This window comes from Perna viridis, chromosome 5, assembly GCF_037379345.1.
Source record: "Perna viridis isolate PV_CMFRI_1.1 ecotype Kerala chromosome 5, ASM3737934v1, whole genome shotgun sequence".
Lineage (NCBI taxonomy): Eukaryota > Metazoa > Mollusca > Bivalvia > Mytilida > Mytilidae > Perna > Perna viridis.
The window spans coordinates 32618687-32636632 of NC_142449.1; the positions used below are offsets into that span (position 1 = coordinate 32618687).

Below are 17946 nucleotides of genomic sequence, written 5' to 3' on the forward strand. Positions count from 1 at the left end.
GGTGCCAGCTGTGGCCTGCCCTGTGGTGTGAATGTTTTCTTGTCGTTCACTGAAGACCAATGGCCTTTGGGCTGACATTTTCATCCCAGTGGGGTTGTTGTCTCTTTGACATATACACCATACCTATTCTTGTTATATTCTTTATTGTTATCTCTGAGTTTTAAAAAATGCAAGCAGTCAAACCAAAGGCAGCAACTAAATGATTTTTTTTTTGGGGGGGCTATGGTTTTTTTATGGAAAAAATTGTTTCTGGAAAATGTGGAAAATAATAGTTTGACTTATTACTCCAACTAAATGATTTTTTTTGTTGGGGGGGGCTATGGTTTTTTTATGGAAAAAATAGTTTGTTTCTGGAAAATGTGGAAAATAATAGTTTGACTTATTACTCCAGAGAAAAAAATTTGTTTAAAAAAAATGACTAAAAAAATCATGCTGTCAATATAAAAGATGCTTTGCAGTAATGAGATGACAAAAAAAGATTTTTTTCAATAGATAATAAAAAAAAAGTTGTTTTTGATAGGCCCTGGAAAAAAATTACTTTTGCTCAAGGTAAAAAAAAATTGTCTCAGTTCCTCCAGAAAATCCAATTGTTGCTGCCTAAATATGTTAAAGCATATTTTAGTTGATGTAAATTTAGTTTTTGATTGTCGTCCTTAAATTCGAAGTACACTTGGTAAAGTATTAACACCTATAGCAGCTTTTAGGTGTATAGAGTTCAACATAGTCCATTTTAACATTTTTTAGCAAAAAAATTAGTCATTCCCAAATATTTTTTTCTGTTGGAATTAATGTTGTTTAAAATCAGAGCAAAAGCACCAATAAAGCCTATTCAAGAAACAGTAATTACTAGAAAAACTAGACAAATTTAAGCTCACTAAAATATACTCCCGCTTTCATGGAATCTATATGGTCAACTTTTTTCGAAAAATTGTCTGACTACGAGCTGATGTTGCTCAAATATGAAACAATATCCCTCAATATGGCATATCTATATAAACTGCTTTCAAATGTCAAGTAGCTGTGAGAAGAAGTAGCAGGAAAACTGTAGTAAAGGAGGTACAGATGAACGAATGGACAGATGAGTACCATGATCATTACATATACTCCTCCCACCTTGACTCATTTACATTAAACTAGAAGTAAAGACCAGATAGATTGATACAGGCTGTCCAGTGACCCCAAAATTCCAAAAAAAAAAAAAAAAATAATCCTGTTTTTTTTTTCATTTTGGCTAAAATTCCATTAAAAAGTTGAAATTCATAGAGAATTCCTTAAAAAAATCCCTTATTTTTCTTGTGAATTCCTAAATGTTCATGTTGTTTCACTGCTAGCTATCTTAGGAGTTTCGAAAATTGTCTTTGACGTTTTTGTTTCTATGACTGTTTGTTTTGTAATTAAGAGAGTGCATCCTTATTGTCTATAATGTTTTCTTCATCACAGGTAATCAGCTGGTAATTCACAAAAGACATGAAAGTTAAAAAATTTCCTCAGTGTTAGTTACTTTCTTATCATAAAATTTCTAATTTTGGCCCTTAATTAAGCCATAAAATTTCTTATTTTAGCCTTAAAATTATCCCTTATCAAGAAGTACTGGACAGCCTGTTGCTAGGGTAAGAATCCCCTGGGTATTTATAAGTCTTCCATGCAATGGTCGAAGATATTTTTTGAAGAAGTGAGACCGATAGTTGCCATGGTAGAGATGTTCAAGTTATATTAATCTCCACTTAGTGCCTCTTAAATAACTCGAAAATAACCTGGCCTAGGGTGTGTTAAAGTAATAGCTCCGTGGGAGCATTTAGTTTATTTATGAAAACTTTAACACACTAAAAGGAGATGGAATGTAACTATGGATTGGTAAGTTGACAATATCCCATTCCCTGGATTTTTGGTTTAGCTTTTACCTTTAGAATTTGGAATACCAATTGGAAGACTTATAAATACTCAAAATTTTCACTATTAATCAATCTATTTATCCTTTGTTTTTTGGCTAAGCGATTCATTTGTTGAATTATCTGTTAACAGTTGGAAGTATAAATTCCAGGAAATCAAGACGTAAAGATCAATATATTAGAGAAAAGATGGGAAATCAACTTTTAAAAAGTCTTCGAAACTTTAAGAACAGAAGAATGGACACCCAAACACACACGCGTGCAAATTTTGATCACTTCGAATGAAAAAAAATGTTAAAAATATAAACTGCAAAAGTATATTTTTAGCAACACATTTATTAGTCAATGGGACATCTAACTGAAACACGATTTGAGTTGGTGGAGTGGTATACGGCGGGTTTTCTCAGCCCAGGAATATACTCTTGTTATAGGTTCTATCCTTTCATTTGTGACTTCCGTGTGTTTATAGCAACTCTTATTGCTGTTGAGTAGACTTTTTGCACATAGCTGAGCAATTTTATGCAGACCAGGGACTTTATATGACACCCCCTGGGCATTTAATCCTCGGAAAAGAATTTAAAAATAATTAATCTATTGTCATGATGTTTTAAGTACAACAATAACACAATTTTTCTTTTCCGTGTTTTTTCCACGCATTTTATTAAACAAGCAGACCACGGGGTAATCAGTCTGGCGTATATAATTTTAATTAAAAATTACATACCAGTTCTTGCCGTTCTCTGTCATTCAGTACTGAATGCTCTATAATGAATGTACTCCTGACAGATTTGAAATGAAAGACGGGTTCCTTTAAAATATGTTGTATTTTATTCAAACTATATTTTCAAGAGTGCTATAAATCTTTGATGGGTTTGTCATGGTAATATTCAAATCGTGGAACACACTGTCCATTTTAGCTCCATGTTCACGAAAACAACTCATTCATCTGCTTCAGTTGATCATAGAGAGGGAAAAAAATCAGATTTAAAATTTCATGTATAACATTTAAAGAGAAAACCTGAATTGTCGCATTCTATTTTCACATTCATGCCGCATTTCCGACATTTACTTAAACAAATATTGCGCAATATTACGATTTTTTTTTCAGTTTTTGCAAGACGTTTTTTTTACATATCATAAAAGGAAATTGAAGTAGCAAGGAATAAAAAGTGTATCACGAATTAGAATTAGCTTTGATTAGTTTATTAATATACAGTGCACTCAAACGTTTCTAGACTGTACTTTATTGCCTTTGTATGCAGATCCTGACCGAAATCTACTTGATTTATTTAAATTTATAAAAAAAAAACAAAAAAAAACAAAAACAAAAAAAAAAAAAAAAAAAAAACAGCGTCATTAAATAAAAAACGTAAAGGATAATGATTAGCTCTAGAGACACACAGACATTGACTTCGCGTTGGAAAAATAAAATTGGAGTAATATTAGAGATATACTGCGCATCCTTCGATAATAACGGGATAATATTGTTGACAAGATCGAACAAAAATACTCAGTCGGTTTTAATTAATTATTTTTTACATGTACGCAAATATTTTTCCTCCGCGGCTTCGGTATTTTTATGCTATATCAATAATCATTTGTAAATATAGGAAGCTATATTTGTATTCGGATTGAAATCGCTTTAATTCAAAAGGAAATTTGCTTCATAGGAATTATATTTTTAACAAGGGTCATGCCTATCAGACGTAAATACATCAATTCTGCAATTTTAGTTATAATATTTATGGAATTACTGACGCAAACTGAAGGAGAAACTGTTTTGTTCAAAGCAAATTTATTAAAATCCGGAAAAGTACAGTATGATGGGTCTGTTGGTCAATCTACGGAAACAAATTTGTCAAGATGTGTGATTGCATGCTCAAAAAACAAGAAATGCCTGTCATTTATGTACAAATTTGTAACTGGAGTATGCATTCAACATTCCAAGACATTCAAATACCAAGACCCTAATACGAACGAATTTGGATGGAAGATGTATTTATATATAGAGAGTAAGTTCATTTACAGTCTAATTTTGGGGTATGATGAGAGAAAATATAAGTGTTTTTTTTTCGCATGTTGAAAGTTTCAAATTTATGTCGTAAGAATTAAACGATTTGTTTTTGTGTAATGTAATTTTCGAACCTGGGGTATATCATAAGCACTAATAAAAATAACCTTGAGTTTTAGTGGATGGTAATTCGCACGTGTTTATTTTTGCTTGCCGACTTTTAACGCAAATAGATCAAAAATCAAAACACCATGTAAAGGATACACTTATACGGTACATATACTAGCAGAGATATTAATTTTCTTTACAGGTTATATTTTATAGTTGTATGAGTTTTCTGTTTGCTTTTCTGGATAGGATGAAATTGACAATATTTGACAGTTATTTAAAGATAAAAAAAACTATTCAAGATATATAAGGTTCTATCCCGCCCACCATAAGATTAGCTTTTTTTTGACAGATGACCAAAGCGAAAATCGTCAAATTTTTTATGGTGGATTTCGTTGAGATTTCGTTGCAATACCAGTTTGTCTTTTCCTCATCTATTCTGATGCTTTTTCCTCACATTTTTTAAATTGCTTTGAAAAAGGAAAGTACTTCTTTCTGGAATAAAAGACGACAAAAAAATGATACCAAAACGCCAAATAGTTTATGTCTTTTACGACTGACCTCCATGTGACGTTACCAATGGAAAATTTGCTGGCCATTTATTTGAAAAATTTGATTGGTCAACACTGACTGCAACAACCGGAAAAATACTTTTTTTACAGCCGGGCTGTGTGCATTGGAAGAACAATTGTGTATGTTTTTTATATGTTTTTTGTTGCTTTTTGGAAGGCCTTGTATAAAATACTCCGGAAGGCTAAAAAATAATGTTCCATGCTGCAGCGTTTTGACATTAAAAGTCCAAACTTTCATACAATAAAGAAGAAGTGCTTCCACAATTAACGGTTTTACACGACATAATAGACATTCATCGAAAAAACAGACGAAATAAAGAGGCACGGACAGTTCCAATTTGAGTACTGTTTGTGTGTTGAAATCCGCTATTTATTTTTATTTCAGAGGAAAGTAACTGCCCTTCTGCTCTCGGATTTTACCATTATCGTCACCTTAATATTTGCTACAACTTTAATGCTGAACACAAGATTGATTATGAAGGCCATATACTACCAACATGTCTGTCATATGGAGCAGAATTGATGAGGATTGATTCTCAAGAGAGACAAACTTACATTGAACACGTGCTCGGTTTGTATACTCATTTTGTGGTTAATGTGTAGCATTTTATATCAGAATTATTCCAGTCCTTACTTAAATAATTCTATTTTCAAGATTTATAGGGCCTGTAAAGGTTTATTCACTATGCCAACATTTCCAGTGTGGGATATACCTCGAATTTGATCCGTCACTGTCGTGCCTGTGATCTGTCAATCTCCGAACAGCATCTGACGTTCGAAATTTACGCTAGACGCTGCAGCTAGCCTTGTCAGATTACCAGTTTTTCCAAAGGAGTAAGCAGCACTATTAAGAAATGGTAGATTCAACGTGTTTAATTATATTTAACGCCCAAATGTTGATATGTACTTGTTCAAGAAGTCTTAATCCTAGATATAGACTCACTCCTGTTAAAAGAAAACAGATGAAATAAGAATTGAACGTCAATGAAACATCAGAAATGAAAAATTCACTCTTAAAAACATTTCATTTGTGTTTCTTTTTTTCAATTTTTAAACTTGTTTTAGATGTATTAAGAAAACAAGCAATACATAGTGGAGTATTCCCTTTAATTGAAAGTAAAATAACACGAAGATGTGTTTCATCGACGCATAAAACATCACTTGTAAAGACGATTACCCATTGAGATTACCATATTTTAATGATATGCACAGTAAATGTAATTATTTGAATACATAAATCACATATACAACCCTTGAATAGCATTCTCCATATTTGACGTACTCCCGAACAGCTAGATTAGGGTAATGCTTTCGGACCCACGTGGGAGTAGGCCAGAGCGTCAACACAGCAGCCCATCCGATAGTAGGATATACTCTGAATTCTTCGGTCAGGTATCCCGAAGGCTCTGCTCCGCTACCTCAAACTACTAACAGACATCTACTACAGAATTCCCATAAGGGGCAGTCATGCGAGATCCGTAAGGATAGTCAAGACCATACCCCCCAATCTTGACTCTTGAACAGTACATAACTTACTGCAGTATATCCTATTCCCCATTCCCAAAAGACAAGTCTCCATTCCCAAAGAATCCACATTGCATTTTTCATTATCATTACTTTATCAATTAAAGGTTAATGATTTTATATTAATTAAACAGTTTAACAATCGTTTTCGATCAAATTATATTTGATTTCTAATTAAACATATCGATTTAAAACGAATACTAGTACCCGATTCTCGCCATTTAAAACCTCATACCCTTATACAAATTCCTTCTTCCACTTTCACATTCCCCACTCCCCAATTTCTTATTCCAAATTCCTTCTTCCACGTTCACATTCCCCACTCCCCAATTTCTTATTCCAAATTCCTTCTTCCACTTTCACATTCCCCACTCCCCAATTTCTTATTCCAAATTCCACATACACAGTTAAACAAGCAGTTGTCTATACAAAGACTGCTCATTAAATGAAATAACACCGACATATTATCATAATATACTAGCATCATCCAAATTAGTTTCACGAACGAGTCTACAAAATATTCAGAATTGTTGTTTTATTTTGGTTCTTTCTATCAAAATGGCAATAAAAATTAAACAATACAACAATGAAAAAAAAAAACAACAAAAAAAACAACAACAAAAAAACAAAAAAACAAAACAAAACAAAACAAAAATAACCAGCATTAAAATGTCGTATTTTTGATATACTTAACATTACACAGATAATTAAAATCTTTTGAACAAACTATGCCGGTTAAGGATTCAGAGCGAACGGAAATCGAATAAAATTGAAATTGAATATAGTTAGCTTCAATCATTCGGACTAACCTATTCAAATCAAAACAAAAGCAAATTCATGTTATTTTAAATATCATTAAGCATTTTTTCAATTTACACGAAAATGCTTTTTTTGGCCTAATGTTTCCTTTGTCCGACACGACACGTGGGATTCGAATGCTTCCTGAAAAACAGGACATTTACTGAATAATTGAAAATATAATAATGACTAAACCAAAACAATTACTGTTCATGTGTGTATTTAGCAAATATTTAATCCCAAGTGTTAATGCATCAAGACTCGTTGACACTATCAAAGGTTTTGAAGCTTTTTTGGTAATGTTCAAAGTAAAAGAAAAATCTCATCTATTTTTCTTGAAACTTGGATAGACTTGAATTGAGCTTTGCAATGATGTAAATTTTTGTACAAAACAAATACACGTGCTGATATGGCGCTAAAAGAAAGATTGCTAATGGTTTCAGTTAAGGAAAAGAAAACGTTTTTGGACAAATGGGATGATAAAAGATTGGTAAAAAAGTTCAAAGCAATGTGGAATAGCAAAGTAAAAGAGTATGGTGAAAAAAAATTTAATTCTAACACAGTTTCTCATTCTCTTTTGCAAAATGGTTAAACACAACAGGCAACGCGAAATAGCAATATGGTCTTCCTCTGAGAATGGAGCATTTTTTAAATGTTCGTAAACACTGATTTCTGCCTTTTTTGGAAGAAATATCCATCAGAAACTTTGATAGTATCGACAAATGACTTCGACCAAGAAAACATGTCCTTGACAAAGTTTCGGAAGGTAAACTTTGACAGCATTGTATAAATTAAAATATAGCAACAATTATGCGAAGAGAACAGAACATATTCCGATCACGCATATACTAAACATCTGTAAATAAAACAAACCAAACTAAAACCAAAAACAAAACTAAAATAATAAACCAAACACAGGAGCATTAAAACAAAAGGACAATTTAGAAACATTATAATCCAATACATGGTCAAAATATGAAATTGAGAAAAAGCTTGCCATTTTATATTTGTTGGAATCAAAGACATATACATTTTTGGGAAAAGCCAATTGGATTTCATTTTTTTTCTTGGTCTATTTCTATTCCCCGCAAATAAGTTATGATAATGTGCACTGTTTATTTCTTTATTTTTATTATCCATTTTAATTGCCTTTCCGTGTAATATTGAAATATTTTTTTTTATAATAATGCCCGTTCGACCAATTAGAAAACGTGTTTAAACCAAAGAAAAAAAAAGGTCGCTGCTTATGCAACACAGTTACATTTTTTTCTTAATTATATGCTACGCACTTTAGTTCAACCCCAGCATTAATGACATAAAAATGTAACGCAGATTTATTCGTTTTCTTTGTAAGTTCTTAGCAGTATACCCATTTTTCTAATTAAAGGTGGATTATGTAACTAATATCAAACAGCTTCAAAGATATTAGTATTGATTGAATTTTCAGGAGATTATATGACGTTCTACACGTAATATTGTCTCTATCATTCAAATAACAGAAAGTGCTGTTAGATTTGTGTTATATATCGAGTGCGCCTAAAATTAATTATTAATATGTGTATTTGAAAGATTCACACGCATCTTTTACCGAAAGAAACATGTTCCAAGCGCTTTCTAATTTCTCTTAACTTAGAATTTCATGTAAGGTAAAACACACACACACACGCACGAGAAGCAGATGCAACCCTACAAATCAAGGGGATAAACCAGGTTATTTGGCGGCTTCATGTAACATACCAATCGTGTAAGATCAGGCCTGGTGATTGAATAGGACTATTGATAACTATATTCAGACTGTTTGTCGTAGTTGGAAGTGGTGAACTATATTAGTTCGTATCAAGGATAAACAGCCAAACAAGCCACACATGTGAATCCTATGGTTTGCAACATATGATAATCATATGAATCGAGCACGATATAATAGAAATAAGTTTTAGATTACATATGATTATCATGCGATAATGATATTTTGTTCACAAACATATGACTATCATAAATTTTAAGACAAACTTAACATATGGGAATCATGTGATAATCATATGACTGTCATTTGTAAATTACCGTATGATAATTATACGATTATCATATGATTTTCATATGTTTTCAAGACAAAATTAACACTTGGGAATCATGTGATAATCATATGACTGTCATTTGATAATTATATGATTACCATATGATTGTCATATGAATCGAGCTCCATATGATTTTAATTTGTGGCACATTTGGCTGTGGTATGGACTAAATGCTTCTGTACAAATAGCTTTTTGTGTGAGCCACTGAGGAGTTCCGAAAACATCGGCAAAATAGTCAGATGTTAATTTATTACAACTTTTAAAGAATGGATAGCCAGGTTCATCGTACTTGTCCTTTTGGGTTAAGGTGGATTGTTTTGTCTTTTAGATATGAATTTAAAGATAATAGGCATATTTTCATGTCTGTAATGTTATTTTAGATTTTTATAATAGAGGAAACAATAGAAGTAGCGGTGTGATACTCACGTAATCGAAAATATATAATTTGATATAAAACATCATTTATGTAGTTGATGGTTAGATAAAAGGACAATACCAAATCAGTTGCAAATCAAGAAGGTTGCTGAATGCTTGTGGTAGACAAATTAGATTTTCTTAGACAACTTTAGAATCAATAGATGACACGTATCTCAACGGTACATCCGATCCATCCATGATGATGATGCTGCTCCCAGTTTTTAATAGAGTCCGGGTTGCTAACTACGTTTTGTTTCTATGAACGTGTTATTTTGTTTATTTCATGTTCTTTGTTGTTAGTTTCTATTTAATTTGTCTTCTAATTATCCTTGGATTATATTTGCTTATATGATTACCTTTCTTCCAATCCTGATTCCCTTGATTTCTATTTGATTCATTATCATCTTTAACTATTTCAGTGGGCAGACCTACAACAAGAGTAGCCATTCAAGGATACTCCTATAATCCTGGATACAAATGGACTTTGTTTGATGGTACTCCTTTACCGTACACAAACTGGGCGAGAGCTCCCCTTATCGGAAACTATTATTTGCAGATGTTTATCAATAGTCAGTGGACAGAAAAGGGCAACTCCGAAGATTTCAATACAAACATATTTATGTGTGAAATACGATAGAAATGATATTTGGTTTGAAAAATTACTTAAGTCTTGTTCCTCTTCCTTTTCTTAAACAATAGCAAATGTATTTACATGTATTAGTAAAGAAACATCACATATCGGAATGAAAGTTCAGTTGAACTGTAACGACAACGACTGCACGGAGACAGTCAACAATGTGTTTTTGCTCTGAATGCATTTCAGTAATTGTCAAATGTAAAACTCTTTCTCCACAAAATTAATTTCAGTCCTGTTAATATTCAGTTATAAATTGTTTTTTTAAAATGAAGTTTTACACTAAAAAAAAAATTAATATAGTTTTGTTGCTAATGTTAATATCATTTTAATGTTTAAATTCGAACTTAACTGAAGCTCGATTGTCCATTAATTCCTTAAAAAGTTACAAGGATGAAATATGTATTACAACTTAATGAAAATCCGTGAAGGTTTTGTGGTTGTACAGGAAAAATGTTAAATATCTTAGCACAGTGTTTGGATGTCAATGTTGTTACTATATTTAGCAAATATTTGAAGATTTAACGCCCTTGTTTTACCTTGACGCAGGAATTATGTCTCTGAAGATTTTAAAAATTATTTTCATAAGTTCATAAACTTATATGGTCGGGGAACTACATTTATTTGGCTAACTTCTATACTCAAATGCGATGCTTACCCTTCTGGAGCACCTGATGTCACTCCCGGTTTTTGTGTGATGTCTTGTTTTCTTTATTTTCAGTTATTGTATTTAGTTCTGATCATTACATTATGTACAAAAACAATGATGTATATCGACTTTGTCTCTTGTTTTCACGTTCATGCCATGGTTGTGGATTTTGATGTATCTGATTTGTGCAATTAATGAGGTTTCGTTATTTGTTATTCTTTTTCACGATATATTGACAAGGTATACTAATCTATTTTATCTTTTTGCTTCAATGTAAAGATAGCATTAACAGTTTTAGAAAGTGTCCAACTAAAATTCAACTGCCATCGTAAGTGATTGTTTTGCTGAGACGAAGTTAAATTGTACTTGACATGAGTCTATCAAAGAAAATGCTATTTTATTATTATTTTTATTATCTATTATAAGAGAGAGGTTTGTGTTTTATAGAATATTTATTGCTATTTTGTAAATACATTTTATGTTTTTATTAAACGGTGCAAGAAAAGTTATATTAAAGTTGAAAGCTATATTTTGTATCCACTTCATTTGTTCATCATTGATGTCTCCTCGTCGTTTCCATTTTCATCTGATTTAAGCTTGTTATTGAAGTATATTATTGTTCTGAGAATAAGTACCACACAAAGCATGGAGATAACATTTAATACTCCGTATATACATGGAAATGTAATGATTTTCACCGCTTCTTCAACTTCAAATGACATATATATAATTGTGACGCACAGTGCCACATTCTGAGCGGACACTTCAATGGCCACTGTTCGGCATGTCACATGGTTTAAACAAGCGATCATTGAACCAATGTAGCCGACGAACAAACCGAAAATTGGTAAGATAAGTCCAGCAACCCATAACTTCCAATCTGCTCGAAACATTTGTGGGTATAGGTAGAATTGGATACCAATGACAAACAAAATAAATATAAACCCTGTTGTACCACCAATCTGAAAGTTTTAAAGTAGAATATAACGTAAAAACAAAGACAAATGTATTGAATTAACACCACATATTCAATCCATTAGGTCTTGACGAAACCACATTCTATGTACAATAACAGAAATTTGAATTAAGTTTGATTTCTCGTATTTATTTTTTGTTAAATCGATTTCCGAGCTACCACTTTTATCATACTAATGATATACTTACGTTGATCACAATTTTTGCAATTTTAGGAAATTTTCTCATTAAAAACATGCCGACTGATACAGGAACTAATATAAGAACCAGTGCAATGACAATTTTCATGTACGGGATCACCAGTTTAGTACTAGTGAAACTCCTGGTGTATAGATATAAATTTAGTGGCATCATTCCTGTAGCTATAGCAGTGGAGAATGACGTCATACACACACTAAAATATAAAAAAAGGTCTACTTTTATATCACATTAATACTTTTGTCCATACCAACGTCTGTCTCATTTTTTGTTAGCTGAATGTTGATAGAGTGTACCGATCCTTGGGATCTCAGTGTTGGCCAAAACTAACTTTCTCCACGCATTTATCATACATTTGTTAGGTATGTTATTTTTAGACTTTAGGCGCCTAGTCTTAAAAACCGATGATGAGAATGATTTTAAATTCGGTATGCAACCTCGGAATAACAGGTGTTATAGTATAGTATGGTGTCGATTTATCGTTCGTCATCTTCATCATTCTAAACGACCGTTTATCTTAATTTCCTTGTGTTTATGATGTGTGATTCTAAGATTTAAATATGTTCGTGTGAATTATTTCGAATAAGGTTAGCAGCTTTGGCATAATGAGGAGTACCTTAGTTTAAGCTTTTTAATTAACCTGATGCCTGTATGAATTTCAGTACACCTTAATGTGCAATATGTCATCAGCTAAATCAGACGAAATGGAGCTTCAGGTTAAATTTCAGTATAATGTACAATTTATTTTTGGATTAAGACCTCTTTATGTGCTAAGTATTTATTTCTAACATAGGGGCTTACTCCAACAATCAAATACTGTCGTTTCATTTTTATTCGTTGTACTCCAGTAAACAAAAATTTCCATGAATGATTTTTTACTCAGTTTAATCTCTATGTTTTTCAATGTTCACGATGAAGAAGCAATAACGAGCGGTCGATAACATGTCACCCTTGATTGTTTAATTAAACTGAATATCGATTGCTTCATAGCCCCATTTGCCTTTGTGATACCTAGGATATGTAATATCAGTTATCCAAAATTAAATCGTAAGTTCGGTATTATAGTTTTTTCTCGTTTTTTTCGCTGATAGCGGTTGTCAGAAAAGTGAAGTTTGGTAAACTCGAGATTTTACCATCTCCCGTTTATAATGCAACTGGCATTGTCACCTCAAGTTTTTCATCTGAAATAATTTAGACTAACTGGATCTTTTACTCTCAGTATGGACAATGAAAAACGGGAGTTTTGATTCCCTAACAGATATACCATACACATTTAATTCGTAATTAAAATAACTTTTTAATACATTTTAATGCCAGTGACTGGAAACACGTGTCGTCAAAACAACATTTAATTTGGTTGTATCTCAACCAATAACATCATGCTTCCCAAAATACATAAAATTGGGAACCCTGGGAGACTGATTGTCCCAACCTGTAGCTGTCCTTCTGAATACATTTCCAGTTTTCTTCACGACATGTTCAAGCCAATCATAGAGAATCTACCTACATAATCAATGCCATTTTTCATAACCTGAACAATCGTGGAGAATCTACTTCCTGAAACCATTATTTGGACGTCAACCTATTGTTTTAACAGTGGATTCTATTGTTACGAATCAACGGTGGACAAACAATACATAAAATGTTCCGAAAACAACTCAGTGAGTAGTTTTCAGAAAGTTAGCTGTTGTTTGATTTATCAGTGCTTGGTTTGATCAGTGCAGTGATTGATTTCTGAATGTATATCCGCGAATCCAAGTTGGATTTTCGCTAGTCCTTTCGCCAGTTTGTTTATCACGAACTGGCGTTTTATTGTTTTTTAGGACGCTTACCCTACCGGTGCACCTGGTCCATGCTCCCAGTTTTTAGTGGAGTCCGAGTTGCTCATTTACTTTTGTTACTTTATATGTATGATTTTAGTTACTTTATGTTCTTTGTTGTGTATGTCTGTTTTCCATGTCTTGTCTTTGTCCCTGGATTACATTCTTTTGATTACCGCTATAACCTTGGTTCCCTTGATTACTCTATTGTACACTTCGCTTGCTTCGAAGTAATAACTTGCGATTACAAAATAACATGGATTTAATTTTGTATAATATGATAGTTACGTTCAAGGACCACATATGTATAAATGATTTTGTATCAAAGTAAGGAAGAAATGGAGACAAACCTTTTAGCTTTTTCATTGGAAAGCAATATTATGATAAAAATGCCGATTAGAAATCTCGAAAAAAAGTCGGATTGCCGATCTGGCTCTTGGGTCAGGCCATGTCATAGGAACTCCGTATCAACTGTTCACATATTGACCTCTTGCTATGAATCAAAGCAAAGTCCAATAAGTATAATGTTGTAAGTCATGATTCCACTCGAAACGTCTTTAAACGAATGAATACAGTAATATTGAAAATACCCGATACATACCCGAAGCGAATTTAGCTCACATGAGTTACACAAAGGACCTAATTGGAAGTCAAAACAGATGTAATTCGGAGACGTCAAAACAAAGTTTAAGTAACAAAAACAATGAAATGCTGCTGATTCGTGAAAAAGAAATCACTCGACCTTTGGGCTCTTGCTTTCTTTTTTACGAAGCAACGGCATTGCATTGTATCTCTATTACATAATCAATGACACCACTCATGATCTCAACTTTCTTGATTTTTCGAGCCAGAGAGTTCAAATTTACAAATTTTCACTATGGATATGGCAGCCCTGTACACATGCATCCCAAATAATGATGATATGACTGCTTAGAGGCATTTCCGTGACTGGTGACCTAATCTTCATATTAAATCTGAAATCATTGTAAGGCTTGCCGAACCTGTTCTCAACCTCAATACATTTCACTTGGATGACAAACACTATAGCCGGCCAGGTTGGGTGGCGATGGGAACCAACATTGAACCTGGTTTTGCTTGTCTATTTGTTGGCAACCTGGAGGAAAAATACAGAAGATGCCTTTGGGTGCCCTCCGATGAACAACTTGTTTTGATGTCTTTCATATCCAGTATTTCCTCGAACCATCCAGCCATCAAATATACTTTTAATATCACCCAAGAGAGCCTCGACATTAAATGTAAAATCCATGATGGTAAAATTTCTATATCATTTTTTTTTACAAATTCACGGATGCCCACTGTTACCTAAATTATCAGTCCTGTCATCCTCAGTCATGCAAAGATGTCACTCCCAAGGCATATTTTCTGAGACTTCGTCGTATTTGCAGCGACGACCTAGATTCCAAGGCTCTATGTGACAAAAAGTCCTTCTTTGTCAAAAGAGGCTATCCTAATAAAGTTCTGGATCAAGCAGCCGCATCAGTTTCTCAGTTTAAGATCTGAGTCTATGAAAACGAGGGTGACCGTGTCTTCTTAGTTTTGACGTACCATCCTCATAATGTTGCAATCTAGAATATTCTGATTTGCAACTCTAAATCCATAGTTCTTAAAAACGAAATCATGTCGTCAGTATTCAACGATTAGCTTATCGACAGTCTGTGTCGACAATCTCAAACTTTTTGTCCCTGACGAAGGCTGTATGGCCGAAAATTTGGCCCTACTTTCTTTATTCTTATGCGTTTTACATGTATGTTGTTTTGTATTTAGTTTCCTTCTACCTTTCAAATGTGGCTATTGTTCATTTAAAATTTTAAGAAAAAGTACCATTGCTTCAGTGATAATTTGCCGGAAATGCAGAGAAATGTGCCGATATTTTTCATTTATATGAACCATGAATGAAAGTATCCAACGAAAGGTTGTTTCCCCTCTAACCAAAAAAAATGATACCCATAAAAATAAAGGAAACCACAGTATGCATTCAGACTATGTTTATACACTGTATATCGTCGGGCTGCATATTTTCTAGTGTTTACAGGCCCCTGTGGTTCTAATGCTTCTGATGAGAGGGTACTCTTTGAAACATGCATACATTATACCGGAATGTGCCATAATAATATAAGTGGTATCTTATATTTGTACGTGTGTAAAAGTGGATCAGTTGCATCTCTAATTCATGTTTAGTTTAGCGTTTGTGTAGATGTTTTGGTTGGGGTCATTTTTTAATTAGTGATATATATTTCCTAATCTTAATTTTTACCTCAAGACCACGTCTCCATCGCTCCAATAGGTAATTAGATTTGAAAAACTTCCGCCTGGACACGTCGCAATTAGAAGCATTCCAAGAGCGTCAGAGGTTTTTACCTGGAGAATATGCACCAGACCAAATACGACGGCTGGATAGACAATAAATTGAAGAATCATCCCTATTATTGCAGACAGTGGTTTCTTAATGTGTTGCTTCAGTACACCAAACTCCATAGTACAACCCAATGACATCATTATTATGGACACAATGACAATAATGAGAACACGCATTATCTTCTCCATCAGTAGTTTAGTTGGATGATTAGGTTCGTGTATCGTTGTATTTAATGTTGCGTTCATTATCAATATTGTTGTGTTTGAAATTAACATTGAAATTGATGATTTTCAAACGCTGAAATTAAAAAAAAAATGTTTGCAGTTTACACGCATGATTTGATAATAAAGAAATAAATCACGCAAATTCCATTTTATCGTTGTTTTACGTTGGGCTGGCCATTTATGTCGCATTTAATTTACTCCGAGCGATAGATAAAATGGATTTTTCCGTGATTTACTTCGACTACTTAGTTTCTTCATATTTTTTAAAAGACGCAGCCTATGAACTGCACAAAATGTTGGGATGTGTTTATCACTTTTTACCATGCTTGTAGTTCAAGAAGCTTTGAACCACATCATATCAGAATTGCGAACAATTGATTGCCTGTCTTGAAAAATAAATCGCGAATTAGACACCAATAGATTCGGTTAATCAATAATGATTTATACAAATTGATACAGTACAAATAGCTTATCAGGCATTCTAATGGTTTTAAATCCTTTACACGTGTTTGAACTGTTAATCGGTTAAAAAATTGTAAATATCGCATAATCGGTATTTTGTTATTGCTTAATCGGTTGATTTTATCGCATAACCGGAAAATTTGTTGATTAAGCGACACTTTTTGATGATCAATCGGTTTATATACATCGCCTAACCACTAAAGAATACTTTTGAACCATTCCGTACACAATAGCGTTCGTAAGTGTTATTAAAATTAGGCTTCTGGATCAAAGTAATGTTGCTATAAGATTGAAGTCATCAATATAGAAGTTTTATGGTCATCATCATAAACTAGTGGATCGTTACTGTGTATCCATCAGCACGATGAGAAATGATTTGTTCAACATGTCATATTTTCCTTTCTTCTTTCGACTACTCTAGCACCTGATCCATGATCTCGGTTCTTAGTGGAGTCTCAGTTGCTCATTTACTTCCGTTGTTTTGTACGTAATATTTTAGTTTTTTTATATTCGTTGTTGTGTGCATCTGTTTTCCCAGCAGTCTGGTCTTTGTTTCTGGGTTATATTCTTTTGATTTCGGCTAGAATCTTGGTTCTCTTGATTACTCATTAGCTATATGCCGTTGCTTTATTTTTATGTGCAAGTAAAATGCAAAAGAGAAATTATTCTAAAATCGATCGTCTCGCCAATGTTAATCATCCGTACCACTTATTAACTACAGTCAGTGGATCAACTACTTACCGTTATCACAATGAACTTCTTCCTGAATAATGGTACCGAATGGTTAAATAATACAAAAAATACAAATGATATACTATGGAAATTTCGGTATACTGTACACGTGTTTTCAAGGAGTAACCTTTCATCATTTTTGTACTTTAATGTTGCAAATGATTTGATAATGCAAATTAATGTTATATAATTTTTTTTAAAGGACTACTTAAATATAGATATCGAAATGAAGGAATTCTTTAGTTTTAATTTATTGCATGATAATGATGAACTATGTAATAAGTATATGATTTTTGCAATGTGTTTCCTACACTGGAGTAAAGTAGTTTTAAAAATAATTTTTACATTAAATTAAGCAATTTATAAAAAAATTTGATCAAAAACCCAACAAAACCCTTTAGTCTTACGTCAATCAAAACAAAGAAAACAATATATGACCGTGAATAATTAATGATACTGAAGTAAACAACAAATTGCCGGA

General features: G+C 32.8%; 2 protein-coding genes across 2 annotated transcripts; one reads left to right on the forward strand and one right to left on the reverse strand.

The window, feature by feature from the left end:
• Positions 1 to 94: 94 nt before the first annotated feature.
• Positions 95 to 11204, forward strand: LOC148617126 (uncharacterized). Its single transcript, XM_088584451.1, has 3 exons — positions 95 to 3901; positions 4966 to 5151; positions 9814 to 11204. The coding sequence occupies exons 1-3, from the start codon at positions 3583 to 3585 to the stop codon at positions 10029 to 10031; spliced, it is 723 nt and encodes a 240-aa protein (XP_088440577.1). The 5' UTR covers positions 95 to 3582; the 3' UTR covers positions 10032 to 11204.
• Positions 11074 to 17620, reverse strand: LOC148617127 (ileal sodium/bile acid cotransporter-like). Its single transcript, XM_088584450.1, has 4 exons — positions 17475 to 17620; positions 15946 to 16344; positions 11842 to 12046; positions 11074 to 11639 (listed from the first exon to the last, which is right to left on the reverse strand). Exons 2-4 carry the CDS (start codon positions 16320 to 16322, stop codon positions 11220 to 11222), a joined length of 1002 nt encoding a protein of 333 aa, XP_088440576.1. The 5' UTR covers positions 16323 to 16344; positions 17475 to 17620; the 3' UTR covers positions 11074 to 11219.
• Between the last annotated feature and the right edge of the window lie 326 nt (positions 17621 to 17946).

What these genes read in the sequence shown, in the direction of transcription:
- LOC148617126 (XM_088584451.1), top strand. Translation starts at nt 3,583, where the DNA reads ATGCCTATCAGACGTAAATACATCAATTCTGCAATTTTAGTTATAATA. An exon ending in GATGTATTTATATATAGAGA is followed by an intron (nt 3,902 to 4,965) that starts GTAAGTTCATTT and finishes TTTTTATTTCAG; the next exon opens with AGGAAAGTAACTGCCCTTCT. An exon ending in TTACATTGAACACGTGCTCG is followed by an intron (nt 5,152 to 9,813) that starts GTTTGTATACTC and finishes TAACTATTTCAG; the next exon opens with TGGGCAGACCTACAACAAGA.
- LOC148617127 (XM_088584450.1), bottom strand. Translation starts at nt 16,322, where the DNA reads ATGTTAATTTCAAACACAACAATATTGATAATGAACGCAACATTAAAT. An exon ending in GATGGAGACGTGGTCTTGAG is followed by an intron (nt 12,047 to 15,945) that starts GTAAAAATTAAG and finishes TTTATATTTTAG; the next exon opens with TGTGTGTATGACGTCATTCT. An exon ending in TTGCAAAAATTGTGATCAAC is followed by an intron (nt 11,640 to 11,841) that starts GTAAGTATATCA and finishes TAAAACTTTCAG; the next exon opens with ATTGGTGGTACAACAGGGTT.